The sequence below is a fragment of the Myotis nattereri genome, assembly GCF_964212035.1.
Source record: "Myotis nattereri genome assembly, chromosome: 2".
In the NCBI taxonomy this organism is placed as follows: domain Eukaryota; kingdom Metazoa; phylum Chordata; class Mammalia; order Chiroptera; family Vespertilionidae; genus Myotis; species Myotis nattereri.
In genome coordinates this window covers 94,192,494-94,207,049 of record NC_138076.1, presented here as the reverse complement: position 1 = coordinate 94,207,049, position 14,556 = coordinate 94,192,494, and the positions used below count along the sequence as shown (strand labels likewise).

At 38.5% G+C, this 14,556-nt stretch overlaps 1 protein-coding gene and 1 pseudogene across 2 annotated transcripts in view; both read right to left on the bottom strand.

Annotated features, from left to right (window-relative positions):
* LRRC63 (leucine rich repeat containing 63) overlaps positions 1-14,556 on the bottom strand; it is a gene marked incomplete at both ends in the record, with an annotated part of 126,885 nt that overhangs the window by 63,981 nt on the left and 48,348 nt on the right. Inside the window, one exon of the mRNA XM_081083916.1 lies at positions 284-420. Within this exon, the coding sequence (XP_080940042.1) occupies positions 284-420 (137 nt within the window). The remainder of the gene's footprint in view (positions 1-283; positions 421-14,556) is intronic.
* LOC308511876 (ataxin-3-like) lies at positions 4,030-13,499 on the bottom strand (annotated as a pseudogene). Its single transcript has 2 exons — positions 13,488-13,499; positions 4,030-5,108 (listed from the first exon to the last, which is right to left on the bottom strand). The product of its transcript is annotated as an ataxin-3-like (transcript).

The following is a 14,556-nucleotide window of genomic DNA, read 5'->3' as shown; positions in this document are numbered from 1 at the left end:
GCCAAATATTAACATTCCTATTAGAGTTTAAAGGATCTTAAATATCATAAAGACTAATTTCTTGGTTCATAGATTAGGAAATTGAGGCCGAGAAAGGTTAATTGGCATCTGGCTAGTAGGATTATTTTTAACACAGCAATGAAAAACAAGTCAGTTAATTGGAAAAGAATAAGAATTATTAAAGAGCTGAAAAGTTGCTAGCTGCTTTCAAAAGGGGAATTGATCCTTTTCTATGTCATAAGCTCTTTATTTTCTATTTATAATATCAAATTATCAACCTTACCCAAGAGGAAGAGTCGTAATCAAATTAAAGGCAATGTTGAAAACTCTAAGGAGCTTAAGTTGTTGAATATCAGAAGGGATTGTTCTGATAGGATTATTTCTCAGGATCAGAACTTGTAAATGTTTAAGACAATATATCTGAGGAACAGAAAAGAGAAACAAACATAAGTAGAATAATAAAGTATGCAAATTCCTATTCCATTTTAAAAACGCTTTGAATTAATGTAGTAGAATCAGTACAGTAACATTAATTGTCTGTATCGCATATATCTAATACCTTTGGAAGCCTTCAAAATGACTGACCAGCATACTATGCATGATATGTAAAATAGTGCTGTACACATATCCCTTGATTCAGTAATGGTCCTTTTCTAAATGAGAAAGTCATCCTATCTGATCAACCTATGGTTTCATAAGAAGCAAGTATGCAAAGAAGAAGTGAGGAAAGAGATATATGCAGAAATATAAGGTAACTGACCTTCGTAATCAATGAGGTGGCAGCTATTATAACCAGCTTGTTTCATATACACTGATTTTTCATATGAAATTTAATAGTAGAATATACCATTTAAACCTATGGTCTTTGCTTGATTAATATATTTCTTGCCCTCTGGTGAATCATACATCTTCATCTGGTTCCTGATCTTAGGGGGAAAATGTTGAGTCTTTCACCATTAAATATGATATAAGCTGTGGTTTTTTGTAGATATCCTTTATAAATTTGCAGACATCCACCTCTATTTCTAGATATTGAATATTTTTATCATAAAGGATGTTGGATTTTGTAAGTTAGTTTCTGTCTCTATTATGTTAATTGCATAATTAATTGCATAAATAATTGCATAATTTTCTCCCTTTATTATGTTAAAACGGTGTATCACATTAATCGATTTTTATATGTTTACCCAACCTTGCATTCCTAGAATAAATAGCACTTGGTCATGGTGTAAAATGTTTGCTAGCATTTTGTTGAGGATTTTTGCATCTATATTCATAAAAGATATTGTTCTGTAGTTTGTTTTTCTTTCCATATCTTTGTCCAGTTTTGGTATCAGCATATTACTGGTTTTCTAGTTTGAATTGGTTTTTTCCTTCTTTTCTATTTTTTTGGAGGAATTTGTAAAAGATTGGTGTTAATTCTTCTTAAGATGTATAGTAAAAATCACCAATGAAGCTTTCTGGTCCTGGACTTTTCTTTGTGGAAAGTTTTAAAATTACTATTGAACTTTTCCCTTTTTATAGAGCCATTCAGGTTTTCAATTTTTTCTTGAGTCCATTCTTGTGTTTATCTAGGTATGTGTCCATTTTATCAAAGTTATTTAGTTGGTTGGTTTACAGTTAAATGTAGTATTCTCTTAGAATCTTTTTTATTTCTGTGAGGTTGGCAGTAATGTTCCATCTTTCATCCTTAATTTTAGTATTTTGGGTCTTCTTTTTCCTTGGTCAGTCTATTGAAGGTTAGTCCATTTTGTTGATTTCTTAAAGTATCAACTCTTGATTTTGTTTATTTTTCTCTGTTTTTCTATTCTTAATTTCACAAATTTTTGTCTCATTTTTATTACTTCCTTCTCTATTCTTTCTTTAGGTTTAGTTTGCTCTTTGTTTTTATAGTGGCTTAAGATAGAATATTTGGTTATTAATTTTTCTTTTTTAAATAAAAGTATTTATAGCTATAAATTCCCCTCTGAGCACTGGCGTAAAGGCATCCCATAAATTTTGGTATGTTGTCTCTTCATTTGCAGTCATCTTAAAGTACTTTCAAATTTCCCTTTTGATTTTTTAATTGAATCATTGGTTATTTAATAATGTGTTGCTTAATTTTCATATATTTCCAAATTTCTTTCAGTTACTGATTTTTAATTACATTTCACTATGGCAAAAAACATATTTTCTGTGATTTTTCAATTGTTTTAAGTGTATGAGACTTATTTTATGGTCTATTCTGGAAAACGTTCTATGTGAATTTGAGAATTATGTATTATTCTGCTATTGGTTGAAGTGTCCCATAGATTTCTGTTAGGTCTAAGTGATTATAGTGTTGTTCACGTCTTCTATTTCTTTGTTAATCTTCTGCTTAGTGTTCTATGCATTTTTGAAAGTGGGGCATTGAAATTTATAAGTATTATTGTTGAATTCTAATTTTTTCATTCAATTCTTTCAGTTGTATTCTATGGCCATGTACACAGGTATGTATGTATGTATGTATGTATGTATGTATGTATATGTGTGTATATATGTATATATAATTATATTATCCTGATAGATTGACAAAATCCCCTTTTTGATCTCTAGTAACTTATTTTGTTTTAAAATTTATTTTATCTGATATTAGTACAGTCACTCCAGCTTTCTTATGGTTGCTGTTTGCATGTTATATTTTTTCATATTTTTGCCTCTGACCGCTTTGTATCTTTTGCTCTTAAGTGTATCTTTGGATTGCTTGATGTATTTACATTTAATGTTATTATTGGCATGCTGGATTTAAATCACCATTTTACATATAGTACAAACAGTTTTCTATATGTAATTTTCCATTTGTTCTTTCTTTACTGCCTTCATTTGCATCAAATGAGTATTTGCTAGTACAATAATTTAATTCCTTTAATAACTTTTTTCACCATATTCTTTTGAGTTATTCTCTTAGCCATTGTTTTAGGGGTTGTAATATATATCTTAACTTATGAGAATATACTTCAGATTTATATTAACTTAATTCCAGTGAGATAAGGAAATGTCCCTAAATAGCTCTATTGCCTGTTCTTTCCTTTTTGCACTGTAGTTGTTATATGTACTACATCCATATATGTTATAGACCTAACAATACATTATTATTTTTAAAAATGCTAATTTTGTCTTAAATACTTATGCAGAGATGATTTTAGAATTTAGGAATGCACCAGAATTATGAAATGATGATCTCACCTTGGAGGGCTTAAAAAACAAATCTCAAGAAAGATTACCATCTTTTAATAGAGTTTAAAAAAATAATAACAAGATAGCAGATAAATTGTGATAAAAAACAATAACATGAGAAGACACCCAAGTGCATAATACATAGGTGGAGGGAGAATACTTATCCTTCTGGAACCATTACTATCAGCAACATAGAGAAGAAACACTGTCCTAGAAGGAGATATAGAAGCAACTATTGCCGAAACCGGTTTGGCTCAGTGGATAGAGCGTCGGCCTGCAGACTGAAAGGTCCCAGGTTCGATTCCGGTCAAGGGCATGTACCTGGGTTGCGGGCACATCCCCAGTAGGAGATGTGCAGGAGGCAGCTGATCGGTGTTTCTCTCTCATCGATGTTTCTAACTCTCTATCTCTCTCTCTTCCTCTCTGTAAAAAATCAATAAAATATATTTAAAAAAAAAAAAAAAGAAGCAACTATTAAGTGATGAAAGGTGAGCCAAATTACCTACACAGAAGGGAGGAAAAGTAAACCAAATGTATGGGAAAGTTCTGGGGCAAGAGCTTATTAGCTGGTCTGCAAAAAGATTCAAGAAAAATGCCCCAATTTTAGACATGTTATATATTGAACACTAAAAATGAAAAACAAACATTTAGAAAATTATTTTAAATTAATTTAATTGCTGAATGCCTCTTTGGCTAGTATTTGAAGGGTCATTATTTAGTCCTACAACTGATGCATTTTGCCATGTTCTCACCTTTTAATTTGCAAACCTCTTGAAAGTCTTATTTCCTCTGTTGAACATTGTTCTTTTACATATTCTAAATGAACCCTTTGCTTTAATCACACAAGATAATGTTGGAAAGTATAAATATTTTAGAGATTTTGTACAATGTATTAATTTTTCTTTTTATGAAATTATTTCTAACAGTTTCTAAATACATGGTCACAGCTACCTGAAGCATGTTTTCCTCGCTCATATCATCACCAAGATCACTGCCAACTGCTTCCAAACTTATGGTTGGTGTGAAAGCTGTCTTGGTGGCTCCTAATGCTGTTGTTGCTGCTGCTTTTCAAAGTAGCCTTCTCTTCTCTTCCATAGCTCTTTTGAAGTAAGATGTCTTCTGACTTGATGTCTGTGGAATATCTTGAGATATATTTTTGCAACTGCCTTACATACTGAGCTGAATAGCCCTGCAGAGATCTGCTTCTTCATCTTCCATATCAATTTGTTGGTGACTTAGTATCAAAGCTCACTGCAAATCTCCCTCATCTTTAACATTCCTGACTCATCATTTGCTTCTAAGACTCACCCCAGATCTGTTTTCTAGATTCTGTTCTTTTAGTTGTACTAACTCTTTCTTCTCCAATAAGTTTTGGTCAATGCATCTGTTGGACCCCAACATTTGCAGGAGTTGTTCAGCTTTACCATCTGGAAGATCACCCTTAACAACAAATATAGAATAATCTCCTGTTGTAATTGGGCCAAGAAAAGTGCACGGTATGTATCTGATATTAATTCTAGACCCGTCAAGAGAGAATTAAAGTTGAACCACTGTTTTTCTAATTTTTTTAACTGTAAACCAATGTTTTCTATAATTGCATACAAATGACCTTTCCGTTATGAGATTGATCTTAAACCTTTGATATGCTGGACTGTTAAACAGGATTAGTTGTAAAACCCAAACTGTCAAGGCATTGCTTATAACTTGAATAGAGAAAAACCACTATCATCCATTTTTCCAGAAGGCTGCTATAAAAATGTGCTATAGTATTCACTAATAATGCCTTCTTCTGCCATTCTTCTCTCTTCTCCATCTAGCTGATGTGCAATAGAAGATAATTCCACAGGGCTAAAATATTCTCCTTGCAATAGATTATTCAAGCAATATTGAGCACACAGTGAGCCTTCTTGTTCCTCATTGAAGATCAACAATACATTATTATAATTAATTATTACTGCTTATGTGTTTTAAATAATCTGAGATTTGAAAAGGAGATGGAGTCTATATCTATACAGTTTGTTATATTAACATTCTTGTTTACCATTTCTACTTCTACCCTTTTTGTGTGTCTAAAACTATTTTAATAGACTCTGTCTTCTACTTAAGTCTACCATCTTGAATTTTCCAGGAAACTTGTAACAATTTCAATCACCACATTTATGCCAGCCTCTGGTCTTCTATTGATTGCATTTACACTATGCTGATAACTAGTTATCATTAGCCTACCCTTAGTACAGCCCTTCTAAGCCTGGATATTACCATCCTGGTTGGAATATTTTATCTATCCTATATAATAAAACCCTAATATGCAAATTGACCAAACGATGGACTGACAGGTCACTGTGATGCGCACTGACCACCAGGGGGCAGACACTCAACACAGGAGCTGCCTCACTGTGGTTAGTGAACTACCGCAGGGGGAGCGCCACTCAGCCAGAAGCCGAGCTCACGGCTAGAGAGTGCAGTGGCGGTGGTGGGAGCCTCTCCCACCTCCACTGTAGGTGAGTGGTAAGGAGTGAGGGGTCCTGGACTGCGAGAGGGGCCCCCACCCCCCAGTGCACGAATTTTATGCACTGGGCCTCTAGTAACTATATAACACAGATCTGTATGTTAATGGCAAGTTCTATTGTTTTCTATCCCTTTAAAAAGTGGGCACCTTAAATTTTACATTTGAAGAGCACTTATTTATTCATTCTTCTTTAGTGCTTGGCAGATACAAGGCCTCATCTACAACTATTTAGAAAAAAAGTTAAAATTAACCTGAACAAAAAAGACCCCTATATTCCTTGGAAATTCTTGTCAATTTGTCCTAGTCAAATTTATAAAAGAGTTGTTATATATTAGAAAAGAAAAAAAAAAAGCTTGTAGTGAAAGTAAAAATACATTATTACAGAGAAATTATGGAAAATAAATTTTTAATTCTATATAGTATTTTAAATAGAAAAGAAGTCAATTTGCTAAAAAATCAATTCACTAAAAGTCAATATTCTGGAAGTTAATTCACAAAACAACCAATCACCCAATGACCAATAAAGAATTGTATAGAGACACAGCACACATAATCTGTCATAATTACTTATAATGACCCATTTATTTAAAATGACAATGAGGCTTTTAGAGAAGATGGTAGTGTAAGTAAATGCGATACTTGCCACCTCCCACAATCACATCAAAATTAACAACTAAAATACAGAACAACCATCATTCAGTGCTGAGGGCAGTAGTAAACACTTGGTTCAATTTTGTCAGCTGAAACTCAGAGTGAAGGCAAAGCTGTGCCCTGAGGGTGGACCCAGTCAAGAGATTGGAAACCACTCAGTCTGACTTTCCCACCCAGTGTTAAGGGGATGGATCTCATGATATCACCAGGAATTCAAGGCCCACCCAGATGTGATGTAACTTCCTGTAATTCGAGTATATAATAAATTGCTTCTGATGCTGGTGTGCTCTCTCTGGCTGTCCCTCCATGAGAGGGCAGACACCACACCCAGCCCAAGCTTTTAATCTAATTTTGTGTCTGTCCAATTCATTTTTCTTTCTTTTTTTTAAATATATTTTTATTGATTTCTTACAGAGAGGAAGGGAGAAGGATAGAGAGTTAGAAACATCGATGAGAGAGAAACATTGATCAGCTGCCTCCTGCACCCCACTCTACTGGAGATGTGCCTGCAATCAAGGTACATGTGCTTGACTGGAATCGAACCTGGGACCCTTCAGTACACAGGCCGATGCCCTATCCCATGGGTCTTCAAACTTCGGCCCACGGGCCACATGCGGCCCACCGAAAACATTTATCTGGCCCGCCGAGTGTTTTTGCCGCCACTGCCTGTTGCTCAGCAGCCGACTCGACCCAGCCTGCAGTGAGCATGTGTGGAATGTGCGCCGCACTCTCCGACTCCCCTCCTTCTCTCTGTCTCTCACTCCTCCTCTCATGCCGGGGTCCAACCCCAGCAGGTCCAGGGGTTCCCAAAGGTGTGAACGGAGTCAGTAAAGAAGGAATGACACGGATACAGCGTTCAGTTGATCAGCAGCCTAGCCAGGACCTCTAGCCAGGATCTCCAGCCAAGTTCTGGTCTGGATCTCCAGCGAAGTTCTGGTTAGGATCTCCAGCGAAGTTCTGGTTAGGATCTCTAGCCAGGTTCTGTTTCCATGTTCTCTTGCTAGGTTCTCCAGATTCTCCAGCCGGGTTCTGTAGCCATGTTCCCTCGCTAGGTTCTCCAGCCAGGTTCTGTCCAGGTTCTCCAGCCAGGTTCAGTCACCAGGTTCTAGTCAGGTTCTCTTGCCAATTTCTGTAGTCAGGTTCAGTCCAGGATCTTTTGCCATGTTCTCTCCAGCGAAGTTCTTCTGTCTCTAGAGAACATTCTGTGTAGGTTCTGTGCCTCCTGGTTCTGTCTTCTTAGTTCTCTCTCCTGCTGTCTTGTTACATCTGTATTTATACCAGTTGATTCAATCCTATCAATCTCTATTACAAAGGTTAGGGCGTTTCTTATCTCCATTCCAGGGAGTAAAGATTATGTAGCTTAAGCATGATTGTTCATAGTTAAAGTGATTAATTACCCGCCTGGCACTTAGTTGAGGGGTTTTATTCCCTCCCTAACTTCAGGGGAAAATCCCTACCTGGGGAAACAATCTTTCTCAGAGAGGAGACCTTGATTAAATCACATAGTGCCAAGAAGGTGAGCAAACATTTTAAGAACAGTATGCCATATATGCCAGGTCCTTTAAAACAGCAAGGATGGACCGGCTCCCGGCACTCTCAGTCTCTGGTGTGATCGGAGGAGTCACGAGCTTGCCTGTGCAGAGCCTGCTGCTGCCTGAGGACCGAGGTAAGAACAAGTTAGGATTTTTTTTTTTTTTTTGAAGTTAGGAGGTCTTTTTTTTTTTTTTTTATTAACCATGCACTCAAAATGGCAACCATCTTTGGCAGCACTTATGTCTGTGAACAGACTTTTTCCAGAATGGAACATCTGAAATCTCCAACCAGATCTAGACTAACTGATGCACACTTGAATCACCTGTCACGACTAGCAGTGACAAATATGGAACTGGACATTGACCATCTCATTACCCAAAAGCAGGCCCATAGTTCCCATTGAAATACTGGTAAGTTTGTTGATTCAACTTTACTTGTTCTTCATTTTAAATATTGTATTTGTTCCCGTTTTGTTTTTTTATTTCAGGAGAAAAGCAAAGGGGAGAACCAAGATGGCGGCATAGGTTAACGCCCGAGTTTGCTGCTTTAAACAACTACTTCAAAAGTGAAACCAAAAAACGGAAGGGACATCACCCAGAACCACAGGAACGCTGGCTGAGTGGAAGTCCTACAACTAGGAGGAAAGAGAAACGCATACGGACACTCAGAGGAGGCGCAGTGCTGAAGTCAAATTCTGAGGTGCGGAGTGCGCGGAGCGGGCTGGCGGCGGAGGGCGCGGTTGGCGTTTTCAATCGGGAGGGAGTCGCAAACTCTGAGCTCCAGATCCGGGTGAGTCTTTAGGGACCCAGACTCAAACGGGAGAAGCAGGACTGTCTGGCTTCGGTCAGAGCGAGTGCAGCTTTCTCTCCGAGGTTTGCAGCCATTGCTGGGACTCAGAGAGGCAGAGCCCCTGGGGACAGGACTGAGAGCCGCCATCACTGCTCTCTCCGGCCCACCCTATTGATACTGTGCGACCCACCCCGCCCAAGCCCTGCACAGAGGCATTTGCCGGATAGCCTCAGGCAAAGGCTAGATTACCACCTCCCTAGAGGACAGAAGTTCTCTCACTGCTGACACAGCTGATTCTCATAGCCACTTGGCCTGGAGGTCAAACCCTCCCTGGTATTAGCTACAACAATCAAGGTTTATAAGACTGCGCACAAAGACCACTAGGGGGTGCACCAAGGAAGCATAACAAAATGCGGAGACAAAGAAACAGGACAAAATTGTCAATGGAAGATATAGCGTTCAGAACCACACTTTTAAGGTTTCTCAAGAACTGTTTAGAAGCCGCCAATAAACTTAATGAGATCTACAAGAAAACTAATGAGACCCTCGATCGTATATTGGGGAACCACCTAGAAATTAAGCATACACGGACTGAAATAACGAATATTATACAGACTCCCGACAGCAGACCAGAGGAGCGCAAGAATCAAGTCAATGATTTGAAATGCGAGGAAGCAAAAAACACCCAACCGGAAAAGCAAAATGAAAAAAGAATCCAAAAATGCGAGGATAGTGTAAGGAGCCTCTGGGACAGCTTCAAGCGTACCAAAATCAGAATTATAGGGGTGCCAGAAGATGAGAGAGAGCAAGATATTGAAAACCTATTTGAAGAAATAATGACAGAAAACTTCCCCCACCTGGTGAAAGAAATGGACTTACAGGTCCAAGAAGCTCGGAGAACCCCAAACAAAAGGAATCCAAAGAGGACCACACCAAGACACATCATCATTAAAATGCCAAGAGCAAAAGACAAAGAGAGAATCTTAAAAACAGCAAGAGAAAGAAACTCAGTTACCTACAAGGGAATACCCATACGACTGTCAGCTGATTTCTCAACAGAAACTTTGCAGGACAGAAGGGAGTGGCAAGAAATATTCAAAGTGATGAATGCCAAGAACCTACAACCAAGATTACTTTATCCAGCAAAGCTATCATTCAGAATTGAAGGTCAGATAAAGTGCTTCACAGATAAGGAAAAGCTAAAGGAGTTCATCACCACCAAACCAGGATTATATGAAATGCTGAAAGGTATCCTTTAAGAAGAGGAAGAGGAAGAAAAAGGTAAAGATACAAATTATGAACAACAAATATGCATCTATCAACAAGTGAATCTAAGAATCAAGTGAATAAATAATCTGATGAACAGAATGAACTGTTGATTATAATAGAATCAGGGACATAGAAAGGGAATGGACTGACTATTCTTGGGGGGGAAAGGGGTGTGGGAGATGTGGGAAGAGACTGGACAAAAATCGTGCACCTATGGATGAGGACAGTGGGTGGGGAGTGAGGGCGGAGGGTGGGGTGGGAACTGGGAGGAGGGGAGTTATGGGGGGTAAAAAAGAGGAACAAATGTAATAATCTGAACAATAAAGATTTAATTAAAAGAAAAAAGAAAAAAAAAGACTGCATTAAAAATTTTTTCAAAAGCCTCTTTATATTTTTTAATACAATATAGGGGAATAATAGAATAATTTCCTGTAAGAATGTTACATTAAGCCTAAATTATTTTAAAATTGTTACTTTATAATTGATTTTCACTTGTAATGCCTATGGCAGGACACCTGTGAAAGTGCACTGGTGTTAAAATGGACTAAAAGGAAAATAGTCTGGTTAAATGAAAGGATCTCAAGTCTAATTTATAGAAATTCCCTCTTAACATTTGGTCGAGGGTATGTTTATATATTTCCAGAAAATTTCTCAAAGCTCGTGTGGATTCCTGCAAGAAATATTAACTTCAACATGCATCCGAGAGAGGAACTGGCCAATTTAAAGAGGAGTCTGCACCTGGAGCCACGCCTTACAGCTGTAGGTAATCAACCACCCGACCCACAGATAGCAATGATCCCAAGCAGCCCACTGAAGATAAGAAGTGGGAAGAGGACGAAGTAGACAACAAAGAGCCCAGAAGTGACCTGGAGCCCAGGAACACCTGAGAACATCGTTGCCATGTTAGCAGTAATCAGCTGTATGGTAATGCTACCAGGGGCAAATGGGGAAGTATTTTGGACTTATGTTCCTGACCCACCATGGGTAAGACCCCTGACGTGGGCTGATCCTCCACCTAATATAGTCACCAATGATACTAAAAATCTTGGTCATCCAGGAGGACCACAGGTGGGGCAAGGATATGGGCAAGGTATAATTACACAGGTGTTGCCACCCAGCTTCCCTTTTGTATGACTATAAATCAAACCACTGCTCCCTTGTGTGTAAAATTAAAGAGAGATTTTTGGCCAGCCTGTACCCCTAAGGATGGGGAAGAAAAAGCTCAAATACATTTATTATCTCTACTTGCTCTGGGGAAAGGTGCAGGAAATGTAAGTGTGCTAAGACACACCCTCACAAAGCCATTATGTAAAAGGTCTTATGAATGGTACCCCACTGAGGAAGAAGTTAATTGGCAAGACTGTTATAGTAATCATCCTACCACCAGCAAACTTAATAACCATTTTTCTTTAAAGACTGGAGCCCTTATGGGTCTCTGTATAGTAACAATCGCACCCTAAAATGGAAAGGAAATGCATCCTATCTCTATGTTGAAGAAAATCACTCCATCTCATGGCATGGAGGAGAATTTGTTGGCCTCAATTGCAACATGACAATTGGCCCCTACAAAGTATGCAGTGGAAATTGGCTGCTGCACTTGCACCTATTAAATGGTATAGTTTTAATTATAGCTCAAATAATTCCATTTCTGCTTTACGAGAAACTCTCAATTAGACAGTGTTTGCTACTGCCTGTGTGTTTGATCCGTTTGTGCTCCTATCAGGCCCCATTCAGATGCATCTTAATGTTACAAGCCATCTGTATGAGGTGTCATGCACAGGTTGCACTTTATCCCATTGTATTAATTCTACTTTTCAAAAGAACTCTCATTATTTTAAAACAACCAGCTTTTGCTTGGGTTCCCACTAACCTAACTGAGCCTTGGGAATCTCATCAAACCTACCAGCTATTGCATGGTTAGTAAAAATCTTAAAAAGACAAAAGAGATGTCTTGGAATGTTAATTGCAGGAATCTTTGCCCTCATAACGTTACTTACTTCTGTGGGCATTGCTGCTTCATCTATGGTACAGACTGTTCAGACCTCTCATTTCGTACAACAGGTCAAAGAAAATGTAACTAAGACCTTGTCTATACAAAAAAGAATTGACAACCAGTTTGAAATTGAATTGTCAGCATTAAAGTCTACAGTCCTGTGGATGGGTGATAAAAATCCATGGCCTAGAGCAAAGAATATCTCTGCAGTGTCATTATAATTTTTCCCAGATTTGTGTTACCCCTGTTCCATATAATAGTACCCTGCACCCTTGGGAATCAATAAAAAAATCATCTTCTTGGTGCTTGGGGTCAAGGTAACACAACCCTTGATATTTTAGAATTACAACAGCATATTGTACAGTTGTCCAAGGCAAACTTACAAACCAATTCCTTGAATGCCTGGCAACAATTTAAAGAGGACTTAAAAGAATTTAACCCCTTCCACTGGATATCCTTGCATTTACCTCTCAGCAGAACCACTATTGTTTGCCTCATTGCTGTTTTCTTATGTTTACTTCTAGTCTGCAGATGTGGATTGAAGAGTCTTAAAATAACTCAAAACCTTCAAGCAGCTTTCACTTATCAAGATTTATTAAGGAAAAGTAACAGGGAAGAGTGCCTATCACAAAATTAATTATTGCCTTTACGGTACTAGGACCTCCCTTAAAGCTAAAAACAGACAATAGATTCACGTATGCTAATTCTGTTTTCAGTATTTTTGTCAGCAATATTAAATTTATCATAAAACTAGTATCACTTATGATTCTCAAGCTATTATGAAGTAAGCCAATCATACTATTAAAATGTAATTATTAAAACAAAAAGGGGGAGACAGGTGTTATTGTGCTGGGCTTCATATCTGGCGCTTTGGCCAGACGGGTCATGCTGTGCTGTCTGTTCCTAAAACACATAGATATGAAGGTACTGACATCAGGCCAAGCCTTGAGATATGGTCTCATGGCCCCTTCCCAGCACCCAGGCCTTCTTTCTCAGAAGGCCCGGAAGTCTCATTCCAAATTTGGGAGACAAAGGACTGGAAAAAGTATAAATAAAGAGAGTTTCCTCCATATTGGGGGCCCAGAATTTGAAAGACACATTTTCTCTGGGCCTCCACAAAATTTAATAATAAAATGTAACTTCTGTAGTCATCGCTGCAGTTCAGCCTTTGCTTCGGCAGGGTGCTGTGGCTGTAATCAGCTGGCCAGCTTCATAAAGGCTCTTAAATTTAAATTCTAAGTCGGTGGTCTATCTCGCTGAGTGAACCCATAACATTATGTGTCACCTCAAATGCAAACTCAGTCATGATTTTTATTTAAAAAATTTTTTCTTTATATTTTAAATTTTTTGAATCGTGATGCAGAGGGTTGTACAGCAGCTGAAAGGCATCAGGCCTCCTGTATAATAGCCTCAGCCAAGTTAGCCTCACTGAAGAAGGCAAATACCAGACAAAAGTTTTATCAGATTCAATAATAATGTGGGGAAGAGGCTGTATTTTGTATCTTTCCAGAAGGAACAGTGCAGCCAATCTGGATGCCAGAGCATTACGTGCATCGCCATGATGGACCCAGAGAAACTGCTTGCCCCATCATTCGAGGGACTGAGAGTTGCCCTGATGACAGCGATGTGGAAGAAGAAGAAATTAATGACTAAAGCCGGCAGAAAGCAAAATTTACTACCTCAACCACGTTTCTGGCCATGCTGACATTGGTTAGCTGCCAGTTTTCTATAAGACATTGCACAGTCAACTCTAAGGACTTTGAGTAAATATACACCAGCAGCAAAACAGACTCTTCACTCAGTAGCTAAAAATATTAACATAGCTGTAGTTTGATTTCTCTATTATTGTTGTGTTTGCATTGATATTGATTTGTTATTAGTTTTATTTAGTCAAAGCCTTGATCTTGATGTTAAGTTTTACTTTCAATTTTAGTTGCTTAAATATAGAAAAGGGGGAGGTGCTGAGGGCTGTTAGTAAACACTCTGTTCAATTTTGTCAGCTGAAACTCAGAGTGAAGGCAAAGCCATGCCCTGAGGGTGGACCCAGTCAAGAGATTGGACACCACTCAGTCTGACTTTCCCACCCAGTGTTAAGGGGATGGATCTCATGATGTCGCCAGGAATTCAAGGCCCACCCAGATGTGATGTAACTTCCTGTAATTTGAGTATATAATAAACTGCTTCCGGTGCTGGCGTGCTCTCTCTGTCTGTCCCTCCATGAGAGGGCAGACACCACACCCAGTCCAAGCTTTTAATCTAATTTTTTGTCTGTCCAATTCATTTTTCTTTAATCCCAAAAGTGCCTTCTAACTTATATGAACCAGTTCCCATCTCTCCATATGGGACACAGAGAAGAGACCCCAGCCCCCCACAATAATTCAGAACCACCTGAAATCCAGCTGAATGGAAGTACTACAGCTACGGAATTAAAGAAGAAGCACATCAAGACCAGTAGGAGGAGCAGAGGTGCATGGGGGGAATCACAGAACTGGCTGGTCCCACATTTATGTGTGGTGGTTTAAAATCAGGAGGGATAATTTGGCTGTGGAGGTTTCCCTGAGGAATGAGATGTCTCTGCCCAACACGAGGCCCCCAATCCAGGGTCCCAGAGCTGTGA